The sequence below is a fragment of the Rana temporaria genome, chromosome 10 (genome assembly GCF_905171775.1).
Source record: "Rana temporaria chromosome 10, aRanTem1.1, whole genome shotgun sequence".
Taxonomy (NCBI): Eukaryota; Metazoa; Chordata; class Amphibia; order Anura; family Ranidae; genus Rana; species Rana temporaria.
This window is the reverse complement of record NC_053498.1, coordinates 17,330,998-17,348,273: the sequence shown is the minus strand read 5'-3', so window position 1 is coordinate 17,348,273 and position 17,276 is coordinate 17,330,998. Positions and strand designations below refer to the sequence as shown.

General features: G+C 45.0%; 1 protein-coding gene across 1 annotated transcript in view; it reads right to left on the bottom strand.

Moving 5' to 3' along the window:
• DEDD2 (death effector domain containing 2) overlaps positions 1–16,969 on the bottom strand; it is a 35,767-nt gene extending 18,798 nt beyond the window's left edge. The window contains exons 1-2 of the mRNA XM_040327313.1: positions 16,852–16,969; positions 1,420–1,960 (exon numbers count right to left, since the gene is read on the bottom strand). Coding sequence (XP_040183247.1) covers positions 1,420–1,870 — 451 coding nt within the window. The 5' untranslated portion in view covers positions 1,871–1,960; positions 16,852–16,969. The remainder of the gene's footprint in view (positions 1–1,419; positions 1,961–16,851) is intronic.
• Positions 16,970–17,276: the final 307 nt, after the last annotated feature.

Below are 17,276 nucleotides of genomic sequence, written 5' to 3'. Positions count from 1 at the left end.
TATACTTTAAAAGCACCGTCAGTTTGAGGAAGACGGATATTGCGCTTGATGGAAGCTACTTAAAAACGAATAGAGCTTTGCCAATACCCTGTAAAAATTTCTGTAAACATTGCTTTTTCAGATAAGCCCATATGCAGAAGATCCAACACTGATATGCTTAAAAACATTCCAACCTATTCTACAAGCATTGCAATTCACTTGTCAATAAAAAGGAGGGGGGGGGGGGGGACGCTACAGATGGCTGCAGAGCTAGAGCACTCTGTACACTACAGCTAGGTTGGGCTCTCAAATGGACTCAATACATGCCAACGTCATTCATCATAAAATTACAACTAGTAATATTAGAGCAGCAGAAGATCCAAATAATAACGCCTATGTATTTTTAGCCCAGAGCCCTCCACATTTACAGTACAATATATAAATATAGAGGTTTGCAAACTATCTTGTATAAATGTCGATTTGCCACAATTTCTATTTCACAGGCAGAAGTGCACTGTATTCAGATGACTGAACTGCACTGTGAAAAGTGGCAAAGCACAACCACACAGCAGTGCATGATACGTGTAAGAAAAAAGCCTGCGCCCATGTACATATTATAAATCAGAAACAATACACAGAAAAGTTTTTTTTTTTGTCTAAACATTAACATGCATTGAAAAAAATAGAGTCGAAATAATAAAGTTGAAAACTGTAAGAGCCGGTTCACAGAGGCCTGGCAAGTCGCGGTCCGCAGTAGTCAATGGAAACGTTCTAATAGGAGCGACGCAAGTCGCTCCGACTTAGAAAAAGGCTCTTGTACGACTTTAGGGGCGACTTGCATTGACTTCAATACAGAAGTTATTTTGCAAGTTGCCTTGATATCGCCTTGCCGAGTCGCCCCCAAAGTCGGGACGCCTGTGTGCGAATCGGCTCTCGGGCTTCATTCCCATGTGTACACTGACCTGTACAGCCTTTGTTTACATTTACAAAGACGACACGACTGGTACACACTAGAAGATGCACTAGATTAAATTTTTTGGGGTTTAACCCCAGCAGGCTGAAGGAAATAGAAAAATAAAAAAAAAAACACCACCACAGATCACTGTATTAACACATCCTAACCTAGCATTAGTTAATGGAGATGCAGCGGCTGTACGGACATACACGCACCTTGTATTAAAGCGGAATTACACTCTCCTAATAAAAAGATAAAAATTTTTAAAGACAGCAAAGACCCCATATGGCAGCGGCCATGGCCAGTGCCGAAGAAGATCACTAGCCAGGCAGGTCAGCCATAATGCTGTTGATTTACTAAAGAAAAGGGATGCTAAAGCCGGCTAAGTGCAAAAGGTGGGATTTTGTTTTTGACTAAAAAGGTTAGAAACAAATCTATGTAATTAAAAAAAAAGAAAAATGTTAGTGATGGCGTTGAGGTCTTACCTGTACGACGTCTTCTAAAGGAGACGTATGGAAGGAGATCATGTCGTGTCAATACCCTTAGAAGCTGAAACAGATGTTGGAAGTTGTCCTCAGCACAATACCCCCTTCTCTCCAATTCATAGAGTAGCTCAATGCCATCTTTAGGCCTTCGGGCCTCAGAAAATTCCAAATCATTGCTAGGTTTGGAGCACCGGTTCCATTTGTTCCAGGCAGACAGTAAGGCATTGCTAGGCATCTCATCGGCTTCTTCCACTGTCCAGATGCTAGGGTCCAGGGGGTGAGCGAAAGGGTAGGATTCATTCAAAAGGAAAGAAAGGGCATCAACATCACTCTCGGTCAATTGGGAACCGATTACATAAAACATCTGATGTAAGGAAAGCATGCCATAATATTCCAGGCACTCATCTTCCTCCCAGGAATAAGCATATACCGAACTCGGAACATCAGCCATCCTGATATGGATTTCAACTCTAGTTTAACAGCAGATCAGGGTACTAGAAAAGGACAACTCAACGTAGGAAAGTCTTGCAAAATATAAGCCCTGAACAAGACAGAAAACAAAATTATTATGAATGCAAGATTACAAAGCCAAACAATGCTATCAAAACACTCCAAATTGAATGCCTACAATATAAAACAAATAAATGTGTGGATTCTAGCTGCCAAAGAGCAAAAAAAAAAAGTCCCAAGGGCATAAACAGCATTTGTAAACTTGTTATACTTTTTTTTTTTTTTTTTACTTTCCCCAGTTCCATTTGGTTTGTGCTGAATTAGGGGTTAGTGTTTCTGGTGGGTAAAAGCACAGCTGTCACCACCTCTATGTACAGGGAGCACGCCTCCCTTCCCCTGCTACGAAAGGTGAATGTGCGAGGAGGATAGTCTGTCAGCTGTCCTATGCTCAGCCCCGAGGTGAACGCACCTGATGGCATGTCTCCCCCCCCCCCCCCCGTCTCGGGCAAGCACTTGGAGCCCAAGATAATCATGGTCTATCAAAGCACATATCTCCTAGCTAGCTGATGGTTGGATTAACATGGGATGCCCTGTCTGATTACACAGTCTGTGTGAAAGTATTGATTTGTAAAAAGGTGCAATAGCCTCAATACCATCCCCACTAGCTCACGGTCTTTTCTAACAAGCTATACCCAGTCTCTGGCCATTTCCTTTAGCAAATTCTGGCATCTTACAGTTCTCTCCAGCATTACATTAAGATTTGTGGCCCTCAAAATTAAGTTAGGGGCCGCAGGTGAGGCCCCCAAAACTTAAAGAGGAGCTCCACCCTAAAGTGGAACTCCCGCTGATCGGAACCCTCCCCCCCTCCGGTGTCACATTTTACACCTTTCAGGGGAAGGGGGGTGCAGATACCTGTCTAAAGACAGGTATTTGCACCCACTTCCGGCCACACTGTTTTGGGTTTACTGCGGGCAAAACGTCACCTCCCGTCCTCCCCCTGTTGTGCTCTGGGAACACTCGGGTCCCAGAGCACAGCGGGAGCCAATCAGCGGCGCAGCGCAACTTGCGCATGCGCCGTAGGGAACCGGGTAGTGAAGCCGGAGAGCTTCACTTCCTGGTTCCCTCACTGAGGATGGCGGGGGGAGCAGCAGAGTGACGAGCGATCGCTTGTCCTCTGCTGCGGACGGTGCTGGACTCCAGGACAGGCAAGTGTCCTAATATCAAAAGTCAGCAGCTGAAGTATTTGTAGCTGCTGGCTTTTAATATTTTTTTTTATTGGCACATCCGCTTTAATGTTGACAGTCAATGCTGCAACAGGTCTCCGTAGTTGAACAAGCTGGGTTACCATAAAAAAAAAAAAAAAAAAACACACAAGAGCTCTTTTGGGGGGGAGGCGCATGAGTAGGTAGCCACTCCCACTTCTGGCTACAATTACCATGCCGATTTGAACCAGAGGTTTGGCCACCCCCTTCCCCTGCAGTCTTCTGGGACATATCACAGGTTCCAGAAGACTACGGGACCAGTCATAAGGCTTCACTTCCTGTTTCCCTTACTAGTGATATGGCGCCTCGACCCGAAGCCGATTGAAGAATCGGTTCAGGCGACAACATTGCTGGATCCCTGGACAGGCAAGTGTAGTTCTATTAAAAGTCAGCAGCTACAGTATTTGTATCTTTAAAAGTAAACCATCAAGCAATTACCTGGAACTAAATAAACCCAGGAAATGTGCATATAGACAGCCAGCGTGGGCATACAACGTGCAAAATAATTGTAAGGAATGCAAAATATTATAGTTGGCAATACGATTTTTGGGGGAGAATGGTAAAATCCTTTTCTGCTACAGTGAAACGTTTATGTTTACTCAAACTGCTAAGAAAAAAAAAAAAAAAAGAAGATTATATTTTTAGCACTCCTCTGATGTACTTTTGGAAAATACATTGAGATTTAATAAGATGGCTTTCTTGCCAACTGCTGCATGGGGCCCTTTTTCTGAAGCACCAGAAACCTGTAGAGATTTACTAGCACAATGCTGTGAATGGAATGTCTAATGATCAATAAACCAGGAGTAATCCCATCCATAAGCCACTCATTAATCACTTCTGACTTCATTACCCCACAGGCGAATCATATATATTCCCCATACTGACAAAAGTGCTTTAATAAGGACGCGGGATATATGGCTCATTTCCATCAATCTATAAATATACAACAAGTGTTAATTCAACCCAGCTCTGATCAATGATGTTTATACAACTGTTAATATCAATCCAATACCCTGGTGTGTCCTCCACCAACAGATAAAACGCAGAGTGTTTCACCCACAGGTCCAATAGTAAGAGATTCCAAACCTACAAGCTGTCATTGAATTTGCTCAACACAACGAACCCTGCTCTATGGAAAGATAAAGGACTTTTCTAGGAGACCAGAAATAAAATGCCAGTCTTTGGAACCTGTGGTGCAAGTTGCGTTATTGCAAATGATGAATATGTATAAAGTGAAAAGCAAAATGTATTAGTTTTTTTACATTAATCCTATCACATGCAAAAATGTTCTAAAAGGTAATCTTAGGGTTGTCCCGATACCACTTTTTTAGGACCGAGTACAAGTACCGATACTTTTTTTTCATGTACTCGCCGATACCGATTACCGATACTTTTTTTTAAATGCAGCCTTGTGTCCCCAAATGCAGCCATGTGCATAATGCAGTCTTGTGTCCCCTAATAGAAAGCCAAGTCACAGAAAGAACCAACCAAAATAGCAGCAATGTTTGAAGTGTTAGGTCACCGTTACAATTTTTCTCTAAAAAAGGTGAACACCAGCAATCTTTAGCTATAAGGGCTCCCACACAGGCTCCACCAGTCCAGGGATTTGAAATCTCTGCTGCTCACTCTCCTGCACTGCCAAGATGGATTCTGATTGGTCAGCGCCATCCTAAACTGGGGGACGCTGATCAATTAGATTCCCTCTGGTTCATCCTGGCAGTACAAGATCAGTGGAATGAGTGCAGGAGTCCTAACAGCTAAGTGGCAAGTACAGCAGGGAGAGGATGGGTTGGGGAGGAACACAACAGCTTTCATTTGAATAGCTGTGTGTTCCACGCCGCGCCTCATGTATAGACACTCCCCCTTGCCCGGACACTTTGATAGACAGATCACTCGTCCAATCCTGGGACAGGTGATCTGTCTTTCAAAGTTTCTGGGCAAGGGGGAGTGTCTATACACGAGAGGCGCGGCGGGGAACACACAGCTATTCAAATGAAAGCCGTTGTGTCCCTCCAGCAGCAGCTCTCCTCTATACGAGGACTGCTCTGCTCTCCACCCCCTCTCCACCAGCTGACGAAAAAAGTATCGGGTCAGGCATCGGGAGCATTTGCGCAAGTACAAGTAGTCGCGCAAATGCTCAGTATCGGTCCCGATACCGATACTAGTATTGGTATCGGGACAACCCTAGGTAATCTTATCCTTTAACAAACAAGAATGCCTAGGGATAAAAAGGGTCGCAACTACTGCAAAACCTGCCAGAGACAAATGAGATCATTCAAATAAAATAGCGCGCAATACCCAGATAAATACGGTACATGTCCAATCAAAATGTTTTTTCTTAGTTTTGGATAGGGTTTCCAACTCTTGCCCACGCTAACAGGTTATCATCTAGTGTAATTATATATATATATATATATCTCCTAAGTCCATTTATTTTAATTCATAAACTGCTGCCATATTCTATAGCTCTTTACAGAAAACTCAGTTCACCTCAGTCATTTCTGCAAAGGAGCCAATAAATGAATGTTGGCAGAACTGGTAGCACCTAGTGAATCTGAAACGTGCCAGCAGAATATCAGTCTGTTTTTAACTTGTCGAGCACAAACTGAAAGAACCAACAACCATCATTAACCACCACAAGCTAGAAATAAAAGGATAATAATACGTATTATTCCAGAGGAGTGTGGAGAGGAGAGCGCACACTCAGCTGTCACCTTTTGGGCTCTTATTTCAAGGTGAAACAATCATCATTAACCCCTCTGGCTCATACTGAGAGACTCAACACTGATTATTACCCCCAAACTCACTGTAATTCTTACGCTAGTCAATGGAAACTGGCAGCAGCTGTGATTACCATGGATGGTGAGAAGTGGTGCCTAGGCTGTGCTACTTTTTCAACTACTACCTATAACTTAAAAGGACAAGTTCACCTTTAAGACTTAACGTGCTCCAGCATTCTCATGACCGTGGACAGAGGTTTTTCTCCCCACACCCACTGTCACAATTTAAAAACAGAGCGGCCATGAGGGGCTCTGCCTACATGGCTGTATCATTAATTTACATAATTCTGTGAATGAACTACAGCTACTATTACAGCAGATGGTTTGCAGTTCTCCATGAGCGGCGAGCGTGCTGGCGAGTGCTCTCTTAGCTGTCTTCACCACTTGGAGAAATGTTCCCACTCACCTCATGGAAACGCGAGGCATCAAGCATGCCCAAACAAATTTTTGAAGTGATCAACAATAACGGCGGAGCTACTCATTACTGAGTTCATGTTTGGAAGTTGGATTTCTGTTTTGGAGGGGGGGTTTAGGTTTTTTTTGGAGGTGTGGTCCTAAACTTTTGATCAGCTGAAAAACAGCCTGTTTCAGTTTATTCGTTGATTTCATTAAATTGAATGCTCAAAAAATGTTTTGTCTCACTCTCATTTCTTGTTGCATGTTGAAGCTCTACTTGGAACCTTGTTAAGATCCAACAATGTAAAATATGATTTTTTGCCATTTTTCAAGTGGTCTTAAACTTTTCATCAGTACTGTATAAACATTTTAGGCAATTCCAAATGTTAATGTCTCAATTACAGCAGCAAATACTCACATCGGATGCAATGCTAGTAGGGGTTAGCTCAGCCGTGTTCAGATCCTAGTCCAAACCTACCAAAGTGATCCCACCAGCAAGGGGCCACTGTACTGGGCCAATAATTAGCACCAAGATATTCCCCTCTCTACAGCTGTAGATATATATACACACACACACACACACACACACACACACACTTTGTAAATGTGTGGCTACAGGGCAGAAAGCGCAGTGACCGCTTATGAGTGGCACAGGACAGATGACAGCTTCCCGGTAGGATGTGGACAAGGATTTGAATATGACCGAGTTCATCTTGAATGGCAAACAAACATTACATTGTGCACTGGAAGAAAGGAGTTTAAGGCTACATAAATCGAAGTGTAACAACAACCCCCTTTGGCTTTTATAAGAGTAACATAGGAGAGATACCAATCCATTTAAAGGTTCCATTCACCCAAATGTAAAATTGGTTATAAAAGAGGAGGCTGAGGGCCGGTGCATTGCCATGAAATGAGATTTGCCATGGAATGAGATGGTCCGCCTCCATCTCATCCTATTGGCTCACTCATGTCACATGACAAAACATCAGTCACAGCTAGGCTATCATAGGGAGAGGATCTCCTCTCCCTGTGATAGCCCGATAGCACTGTCAGCAGCGTGCCTCCCGATCCCCGATTAAGTACACCCCGCGCCCGCTCTACTCCCCGTCCCCCGCACTCTACTCCCCATCCCCCGTTAAGGCTCAGGGAACGGGGCGAGTCTACGCTATTAGCGTAGACCTAGCGTTGGATACGTTAGTAGCGTAAACCTGCGAATGCGCAGTATTTACAACACCAGCCCAGTAGACCTAGCGTAGGCTACGTTAGTAGCGTAAACCTGCGCATGAGGTTTACGCTACTAACGTATCCAACGCTAGGTCTACGCTAATAGCGTAGACTCGCCCCGTTCCCTGAGCCTTAACGGGGGATGGGGAGTAGAGTGCGGGGGACGGGGAGTAGAGCGGGCGCGGGGTGTACTTAATCGGGGAGCGGGAGGCACGCTGCTGACAGTGCTATCGGGCTATCACAGGGAGAGGAGATCCTCTCCCTATGATAGCCTAGCTGTGACTGATGTTTTGTCACGTGACATGAGTGAGCCAATAGGATGAGATGGAGGCGGACCATCTCATTCCATGGCAAATCTCATTTCATGGCAATGCACCGGCCCCTGGCTTCTTTTACGTTTTCGATAGTACAACGAGACCCATCTGCCACATTCCCTAACTGGTCATTTCCACCTTTGAGATTTGGAAGTTTCCTTATCTTCAGCAAAAGAATGGGTGCGTGTTTATTTTACGATTATTATATTGACCTAAAGCGGTGTTCCAGCTGAAAAAAATAAAAAAATTATCTTTTTAAAAAAAGTCAGCAGCTAAAAACACTGTAGCTGCTGACTTTTAATAAGCACACTTACCTGTCCAGGGTGCCCGCAATGTCGCCCCCCCCCCCCCCTGTCCATCGGATCGGGTGCCGGCGCCGCCATTCGTACTAAGGGAAACAGGCAGTGGGGCCTTGCGGTTGTCTGTTATTTTATGTTCTGATAACTAAATAAAAAATTGAATGTTAAAAAAAGAGTGTGTGTGTGTGTTACGCCCAGCAAATGTCTATATGTTTTTAAGATACCATACATACTTTAGTAGCACTGTCAGACTTGCCAACTCCAAATAAGGATGAGCAGATTTTTGATATAATAATACAAACATTTTTATTACTACACCCTAAATCAATATAACTGGTCAGACTTATTAAAGGTTCCTGTAGGACCGCCTTTTAAAAGATTGGTGGCAATGCTTTTCCAGCCCCAGTGGGAGAAGCTCCATCTCTCGGGGGCTGTCCTGGAAGACACCTGGGAGAAAAATAAAAAATATTCGACTGCAAAGTCAACATTTAACACATTACCCCAATGCACTCTGGCTGCAGCGCAATGTGCACACAGTTATGGTGCAGGCTAGCCGTGCTTTTCTATAGACTTCTATTATGCCCTGCGGTTTTGGTGCACTTTCAGAAATTCCATCAACACAGTGGGGACATATTAGAAAGCTATGGGAAAGCCCAGCTAAACAGCAGGGAACAGCAGACAACACCGTGCTAAGTCCAAAGCACAGTGGATCAGTGTGAAGCTGCTGGGGGCACCCAGCAAGAGCACCGGCATGGGACCCGAGAAGAGGAGGATCCGGGCTGCTCTGTGCAAAACCATAGCACAGAGCAGGTTAGTAGAACAGTTTATTTGTATTCATTTTATTTTTATTTTTTAAAACAAGACTTTAATATTGCTTTAATCAAAGAATGATCAAAGCAGTTTGTTGTGGTTATCTTCGCAATTGAAAGGTGGTTAAAGTAGCTGTAAAGGCAAAAATAAAAATAAGGAGGGCACCATGTGTCCCTTCAGCCATACTGTATGAAATGGGAAAAAAACATACATATATACATATATATATATATATATATATATATATACACACACACACACACACACACACACATTATATATATATATATATATATATATATATATATATATATATATATATATATATATATATATATATATATATATATATATACACACACACACTTGCTGAACCCCTTAGGCCACAGTTCAGTAGATGGGCTTCTGATCACTGGAAATCCCTGCAGCCTTGGCTAGACTTCCAAAGCTGATCGATGTGTGCAGACTATGGGCAGGCTGTGTGCCAAGGTGGCTGCCTGATGTTCCTTTAAAGGGCAATGTATGGCAGTGGGGGAGCACAATCACCCTTCCCTTCATGCAGACCTTAAAGTGGATGTAAACCCTCCATACACCCAGTGAAGGGAACAGCCTCAGATGATACACAGGGATAAACCAAATCTCCCTACATAGGTTTTACATGTATATCTGCTGTCTTCCCATTTATATACCGTTTAGAAAGTTCAGATTTTCTCTTCCCGATTAACACAGTGTGTGATGTCTGGGCATACAGCCAACATTGCTGATTAGAGAAAAGACACAAAAAAAAAAAAAAACTCAGAGGTGAACAAATACCAAACAAAGTTATATTTGTGGAAAAAAAAAAAAAAAAGGACGTAAATTTTGTTTGGGAGCCACGTCACACGACAGTGCAATTGTTAAAGCGACGCAGTGCCGAATCGCAAAAAGTGCTCCGATCTTTGGCCAGCCAAATGGTCAGGGGCTGAAGTGCAGTGGCGGTGCGACCATAGAGGGCGCAGGAGCGCCGCCCCCTCACTCCTGCACCGCCACTGAAATACAATACATAGATTCATGCATTGCATGAATCTTTGTATTGTTGCTGCCGCCCACTATTCAGATGGCCGGCCCCCTGGTGAGCGCCGACCATCTAAATAACGGCAGCTGGTTGGCTTTGGAAGTGCCTATCAGAGCCAGCGGGAGAAGACATAGAGGGACGGTGGAAGCAGGATAGCTGACCCCAGAAAGATAAGTGCCGAACGGGGAGGGGGCATTTTACAGGGCACAGTGCCGTCAAATTGATGGGCACAGTGGCAGCATATTACAGGGCACAGTGGCGAAAATTGATGGGCACAGTGGCAGCATTTTTAAGGGCACAGTGGCGAAAATTGATGGACACAGTGAGGCTACAATTGCTGGGCACGGTGAGGCTGCAATTTATTTATTTTTCCGTTTGTGCGCCCCCCCCCCCCCCCCCCCAAATTTTGAGCACCAGTCGCCACTGCTAAAGTGGTAAAAAGTAAGGACTGATTTTTGCTGGTAGTTAAAATCTTTGATATTTGCAAACAAAATGAAAGTTTTCTATTTAGAGTAATAAGCTGTCAGGTTAGTAAAACAGCGATATCAGAACAGATTCAATCACAGTTTGTAGTGTACATAGATTTGCAAAACAATGGGATAAAAGGTAGATTCCTGAACTTTGTTCTATCTCATGGTTACTGTTAAATTGTGTTAATGCATCAATGCAGTGCATGTTATCTCAGCTTGGATTCATTCAAAGAGTTTACCAAAAATGTAAATATTGCAGAATATACAGCTTCATGCTACATAACTAAGCTCCATTCCATGCTGAATAAACTAAATTATTAGGGTATCTTAAATAGAAAACCATCTTTAGAAAGACAAACAAGATGAATTTGATGCATCATCACAGGGTCATAGTGTGGATACACAGGTAGTGGTGTGCCAACGTCCAAATAATTTAAGAAGAAAGTTGGATAGAAGTATGGACTTAAAATGCAAAAAATGTAAGTTTTAAATCTGATAAAGTAAAAAACAATGGCCCGGACTCACGTAACACTGACGCCGACGTATCTCGAGATACGCCGCGTAAGTGTAAATGTGCGCCGTCATATCCATGCCCCGTGCCCATAGAACTAGATACGCCTGAAAATAGGCTTCATCCGACCGACGTAAGTTTCCTACGCCGTCGTATCTTGGGCGCATATTTACGCTGGCCACAAGGGGCGCTCCCATTGATTTACGCGTTGAATATGCAAATGACTGAGATACGCCGATTCACGAACTTACTTCAGGCCGTCGCAGTAATATACGCCGTTTACGTAAGGCGTATGTCCGGCGTAAAGTTATTCCACATATAGGAGGCGCAACCTATGCAAAGGTATGGACCACGGAACAGCCGTCGTATTTTACGTTGTTTACGTAGTACTACGTGAATAGGGCTGGGCGTAGGTTACGTTCAGTGATTCAACGTATCTTAGGAGTACTTTCCAACGTGATTCTGAGCATGCGCACTAGAAGCGTCCACGGGACGGCGCATGCGCCGTTCGGCCCATCATTTGCATGTGGTCACGCTTCATTTAAATGGATCACGCCCACTTCCACCTACTTTGAATTAGGCCGGCTTACGCCTACGAATTTACCTTACGCCGGCGCAACGTTGGGAGCAAGTGCTTTGTGAATACTGTGCTCGCCGCTCTGCGCAACATCGGCATAGCGTATATTCGATAGGCTACGCCCGCTTAACGATGCGCCGAGGTATGTGAATCTCGGCCAATGTATGTAAAACACATTAAAAAAAATGTGAATGAATGACTTCAATGACTACACCTATAGTACAAAAACTGAATCATAAATATACATAAATGTACAATAGCTAAAACATGTAGCAATGTAAATCCAAATTTGGTTTGATCGTGTTGAGAAGTCGCTCTACATGTTACGCACGTTGAAGTGCTTCTTCAGGAGAATGAGTATCTAGTATATGTAAAATCTTTACATAAAATACTTTTGCAGTAAAAATATATTAAAATACATTTGAAAAAAAAAAAAAAAATATTTGATTAAAAAAAAAAAAAAATTATATAATATATAAAAATATATATTTTTTTTTTTTAAAAAAACATTGATTTATATCCACCCCAATAAGGTATTGGTTACTTCTACCTAATGCAAGTGTATCCTTACATACAATGGATGCATCTTTTAGGCCTTCTAATTACATGGACTTTTCAAATGCTTATTCTACTTTACTAGATTATTGCATATACTGCTAGATTAGATAATACGCTTGATACATATGCCTTATAGACAGTAATCACACTTACCTTTACGTTACACTGAATGTTCTGCTCCTGGTATATGTGTGTTTTGCTATGTTGTTGGAACAAGATACTTGTATGTTTTTGTTTGGATTGATTACCTGTAATGCCTTAAAACTCTTAATACAAAAAAATAATAATAAAAGTATGTAGTCATGTTTACTAATCATGTAGTCATGCTATTAGTAATGTAGTCACGTGTTTAATTATCCAGTCACATGTTTAGTAATGTAATGTTTATTAATGGAGTCACGTGTTTAGTAAACAGCAGGGCAGCCTCTCTGCCCGGGACCTGGAAATGGAGACCCCCTGTAGTAGCGGCGCCTACTCCGATTTCCAGCTTCTACCGAGATCTCACAACTATGGCACATACACACTTACATTGGTCCAAGCTGAACCATAAGGACTATATAAACAATACCATAACATGGGATTCAGCTTTAAAGTGGTAGTAAACTCTGTACTACCACTTACAGGTAAGCCTATAATAAGGCTTACCTGTAAGTATAAAGAATATCTCCTAAACTTGTACAGTTTAGGAGATATTCCCCTCGCAATGCGCCGCTGGCTAAAGGCCCGGCAGCCTGCGCAGGAGTGACGTCATCGCCAATCACAGCGCTGGAGAGGCGATACCCGAAAGACACGCCGAGGCAAGATGACATCTCCCTCTGCGTGGACCAGGTAAGTTCCCCTAACCTCTTTCCAAGGTAAGTATTTCATAATGAGCTAGTATGCGGCGCATACTAGCTCATTATGGCTTTTGCTTCACAGGTATGGAAAAAAAAAAAAAAAACACACAGCAGCGGCTTTACCAACATTTCCCTGTTCTGCCTAGCGACATGACAGAAATCTACTGCTCCCTGTAATCGGGAGCAGTGATCGCTGTCATGTCAGTGGTAGCCCACAGTTAGAATCACTCCCTAGGACACACTTAACCCCTTGAACGCCCCCTTAGCGTTTAACCCCCTTCCCTGCCAGTGACATTTACACAATAATTAGTGCATTTTTATAGCACTGATCGCTGTACAAGTGTGAATGGCCCCAAAATAGTGTCAAAAGTATCTGCCATAATTTTTTTTCAAAATCGTCAGTGTTTTTTTGTTTATAAACGCAAAAAATAAAAACCACAGAGGTTAACAAACCCCACCAAAAAAAAAGCTCTATTTGTGGAAAAAAAAAAAAAACAACGTCAATTTTGTTTGGGTACAACGTTGCACGAAAGCGCAAAGTGCGATGGTCAGGGGGGGGGGGGTTAATTCTTTCAGGGCTGAAGTGGTCAGGACGCCCACTAACACACAGCTCCTTTTTCTACCTGCAACGTAGAGAGCGCCCTGACTCTCCTGTAGTCCAAGGGAGGGGGCGAGCATGACACTCCACACCAGGGAGAAAGCCTCACATTACTGTGTGGAGTTACAGACAGAAGAACAGGAAGTGAGGATTTCTCAGAAGAAATAAGGACATTTAAAATCAAAATGGAAGGATAAGGTAAGTGAAGGAGGACTGCACTAAGGTAAAGGAAGCTACTTAGGAAAAAAAAAAAAAATTGTACTTTTACAACCCCTTTAAAGAACTTGTTTTTTTTATAAACCAATATCCATTTATCATAGGTGTGCGCAGCCTATATCATTAGGGTGTGCACCTCAAAGCTCCAACACATATGTACTGGCCTTTTCCCCCACTATCCATCCTGAAACAATGGTAGGGAGCAAGGGGGACCCGGGCAGCAGAAAGGAGATGAACAGGGACAGGAGGGGTGGCATATATTGGTACCTGTATTTTGCTCCCGTAGCAGTTGAATTTCGGGGAGAGGGAGGAGAAGTCTACTTTCAGCTGCTGCAGGAGGAAAATACAGACCGATTCCACTTTATTAAGGATGAGCTCCGGTGTGTTCGCATAGAACACGTGCCGAGCCCGCCAGGAAGTCGGCACCCGCGCTGCGCTAATCACAGCCAGGCAGACATTGTCCGATGCTCGGCTGCAGAGATCGGGAAATGTCTGCCTGGCTGTGATTAGCGCAGCGTGGGTGCCGACTTCCTGGCGGGCTCGGCACGTGTTCTATGAGAACACGCCGGAGCTCATCCTTACACTTTATCCCAGCCCCGCTGCCCTTCTTGTCCAGATTCTGAGGCTCGGCAAGGAAGGATCGCAGTTTACTTGTCACCTACCCATGATCGGCAGGTAGATCACGATTGACGGGTTGCCAACCTCAGGATTAGGGTGTGCCCAGGCACACCTGGCACACCCCCTGCGCACGCCTATGCATTTACTTATTTTGCTGCTAAAAAAACCCTGTGGGAAAACTCTTCCATTTTTTCAATTACCAGTATTGAGGTGTGCAGCGCATTCTTGACTCTCACATATGTGTTTCTCTATGCTGTAAATATCTACTAACTGTAAGCCAATTAGGAGATATTTACTGTACATGCAGGCAGTGACATCACTGAAGGTACGGGCGCTCCCGTGTAATTTCTTCAAAGCCCTGTGCCGTGACCAGCGGCTCCGGCGTGCATGCGCGGGAGTGACGTCATTTCGGCTCTGGCAGGTCACAGAGCCGAAGTTCTGCAAACCCCCGGATTGCAAGGCGGGTGAAGATGGAAGTGTATATCGCATCGCTGGAAAGCTTTGTTTTGAGGCAAGTTTCACATAATGTGCTAGTATTAGAGGTCGACCGATATATCGGCCGATATTTGGCCGTTTTGGAGAAATCGGCATCGGCGGATTTTCATCCAAATTAGGACGATATTTAACATGGCCGTTAGCGGTGCCTTGGCTCCGAAGCTAGGCCGAAGCCGCGGCCTTTCCTGATGCTGTGAACGCGGCGGCAATCCGCGGATTGCCGCCGCGTTCACAGCATCAGGAAAGGCCGCGGCTTCGGCCTAGCTCCGGAGCCGCGGCCATCTTGGTACACCCAGCGCGGCGGCCTGTAACAGCCAATCGGCGGCCACCGCTTCCGACATCCTCCACTCTGGAAAAAAAAAAAAAACGTCCCCTGACGTGCTGCGCGCCCTGCCTCTGCCTACAAACCCCAGAATACAGCGCGGGCCGGCAGTTACCGGCCCGCGCTGCATCCTGGGGCTTGTAGGCAGAGGAAGGGCGCGCAGCAGTCAGCGGACGTTTTCTTTACAGTGGAGGATGTCAGCAGCGGCGGCCGCCGCCGCCGCCGCCGCCAACGGCCCGCTCTGCATTCTAGGGATTGTAGGCAGAGGCGGGGCAGCAGCACGTCAGGGACGAATGGAGTCTTGTGGTGGTGGGCATTGATGAGAATAAATCTTAAACAAAACACATTTTTCTGTCATGTAAATCTCTAAAAAGGAGGTGAAAAAAAGTATCGACTGAAGAGTACAGAATCCTTACAGATACAGATACGTGGGTATTGATGAGTGAATGACATTGGGCTGTACTGGTGGGCACTGGTTGGCACTGAGGTGATGCACTGATGAGGTGATGCACTGGTTGGCACAAATGTGATGCACTGGTTGGCACTAACGTGATGCACTGGTTGGCACCAATGTGATGCACTGGTTGGCACCAATGTGATGCACTGGTTGGCACCAATGTGATGCACTGGTTGGCACCAATGTGATGCACTGGTTGGCACCAATGTGATGCACTGGTTGGCACCAATGTGATGCACTGGTGCATTGGTGGGCATTGATGAGGTGGCACTGATGGGCTGCACTGATGAGGTGGCACTGATGGACACCGATAGGCTGCACTGGTGGGCACTAATAAGGTGGCACCGATGGGCTGCACTGGTAGGCACTGATAGGCTGCACCCCACCCTAAACAATTATTTCCTCTCCATCCTAGGTTTTTTGAGATGAGGGGAAAAAATAAATAAATAAATCGGCCGCCCAGATTTTCAAATATCGGCATCGGCCAGAGAAAAACCCATATCGGTCGACCTCTAGCTAGTATATGCGCCTTTGCCTTACAGGTAAGGGAAAAAAAAGTGCAGCGGTTTACAACGGCTTTAGCTCTCACCATCGGGCCCCTTCACGCCTCTCGGTCCAATGTCAGCAGTCTTCTAGATCCCAAGAGAACCCCTTGGCTGGCTGACTGGCCAATGGGAATTGCCCACGTCACTCAGGCAGAGACGCGAACACCCCAAAAAAGGACCCCTCTAGGAAGTAAACAGAAGAAGGGTGGCTGATCATGTGACCAAGTAAACAAAAAAAAATAAAGGATTTTTTTTTTATCTGGTAGAGACAGTTAGTTCATTGTATCCCAAATTTGTGTTTTCCATGACAAATCTTTGACAACACAAAAGGTGAGGAGGAGAAAATTGACAGCAAAGTCCTGAAATCTTCTCTGAGGTGACAGGTCCGCTTTATAATCTTCTATAGTCTCTCTATGAGGAGGAATCAGGGGCACAATGACCTGTCTGAGGTGTCCACTCAGCCAATGGGGTGCACAGTTACCTCAGACAGGGCGCAGAGCCAGCCAGCCGCCATTACAGCTGTCCCCTCACAGCTCCCTCTCCCCCACACAGGCAGCCATTTCCTCACTGCGCCGTAAACATTCCTCCTTCCACCAAACACCGACCGACCCAACACCCCACACACAACACCCAGCCTTACCAAGAGCAACCACCGACCGAACACCTCACCGAACGGACACCGCAATCCCGACCTTCCGCAGCGATAAACGGCTTCTCGTACGTTCCAACACAGACTGCGCATGCGCTCTGGTTTGATTGCCGTCACTCACAGCTCTCGAACCACGCCTCCGTCCGCCATCTCGCGACGCGCGCAGGCGCACAACCCCGGACCGCGGTGGGTTTCAGGTCCTGTCACGCAGCTAGCCCACGTGACGCAGGGGATGCTGCGGCCAATTGAGAGAGAGCTCGCGGTATGTTTACATTATGAGAGTAGGGGAAGGGCGTCTGTGAGTCACTGCGGAGTTTGAGCTGCCTGACTCGGCCTTGTCGCTATGGAGACGTCGGCTGGTCAATGTTATGGACAATGTCGTAAACTTGACACCAAACACCACAGAGTTGCTTTAC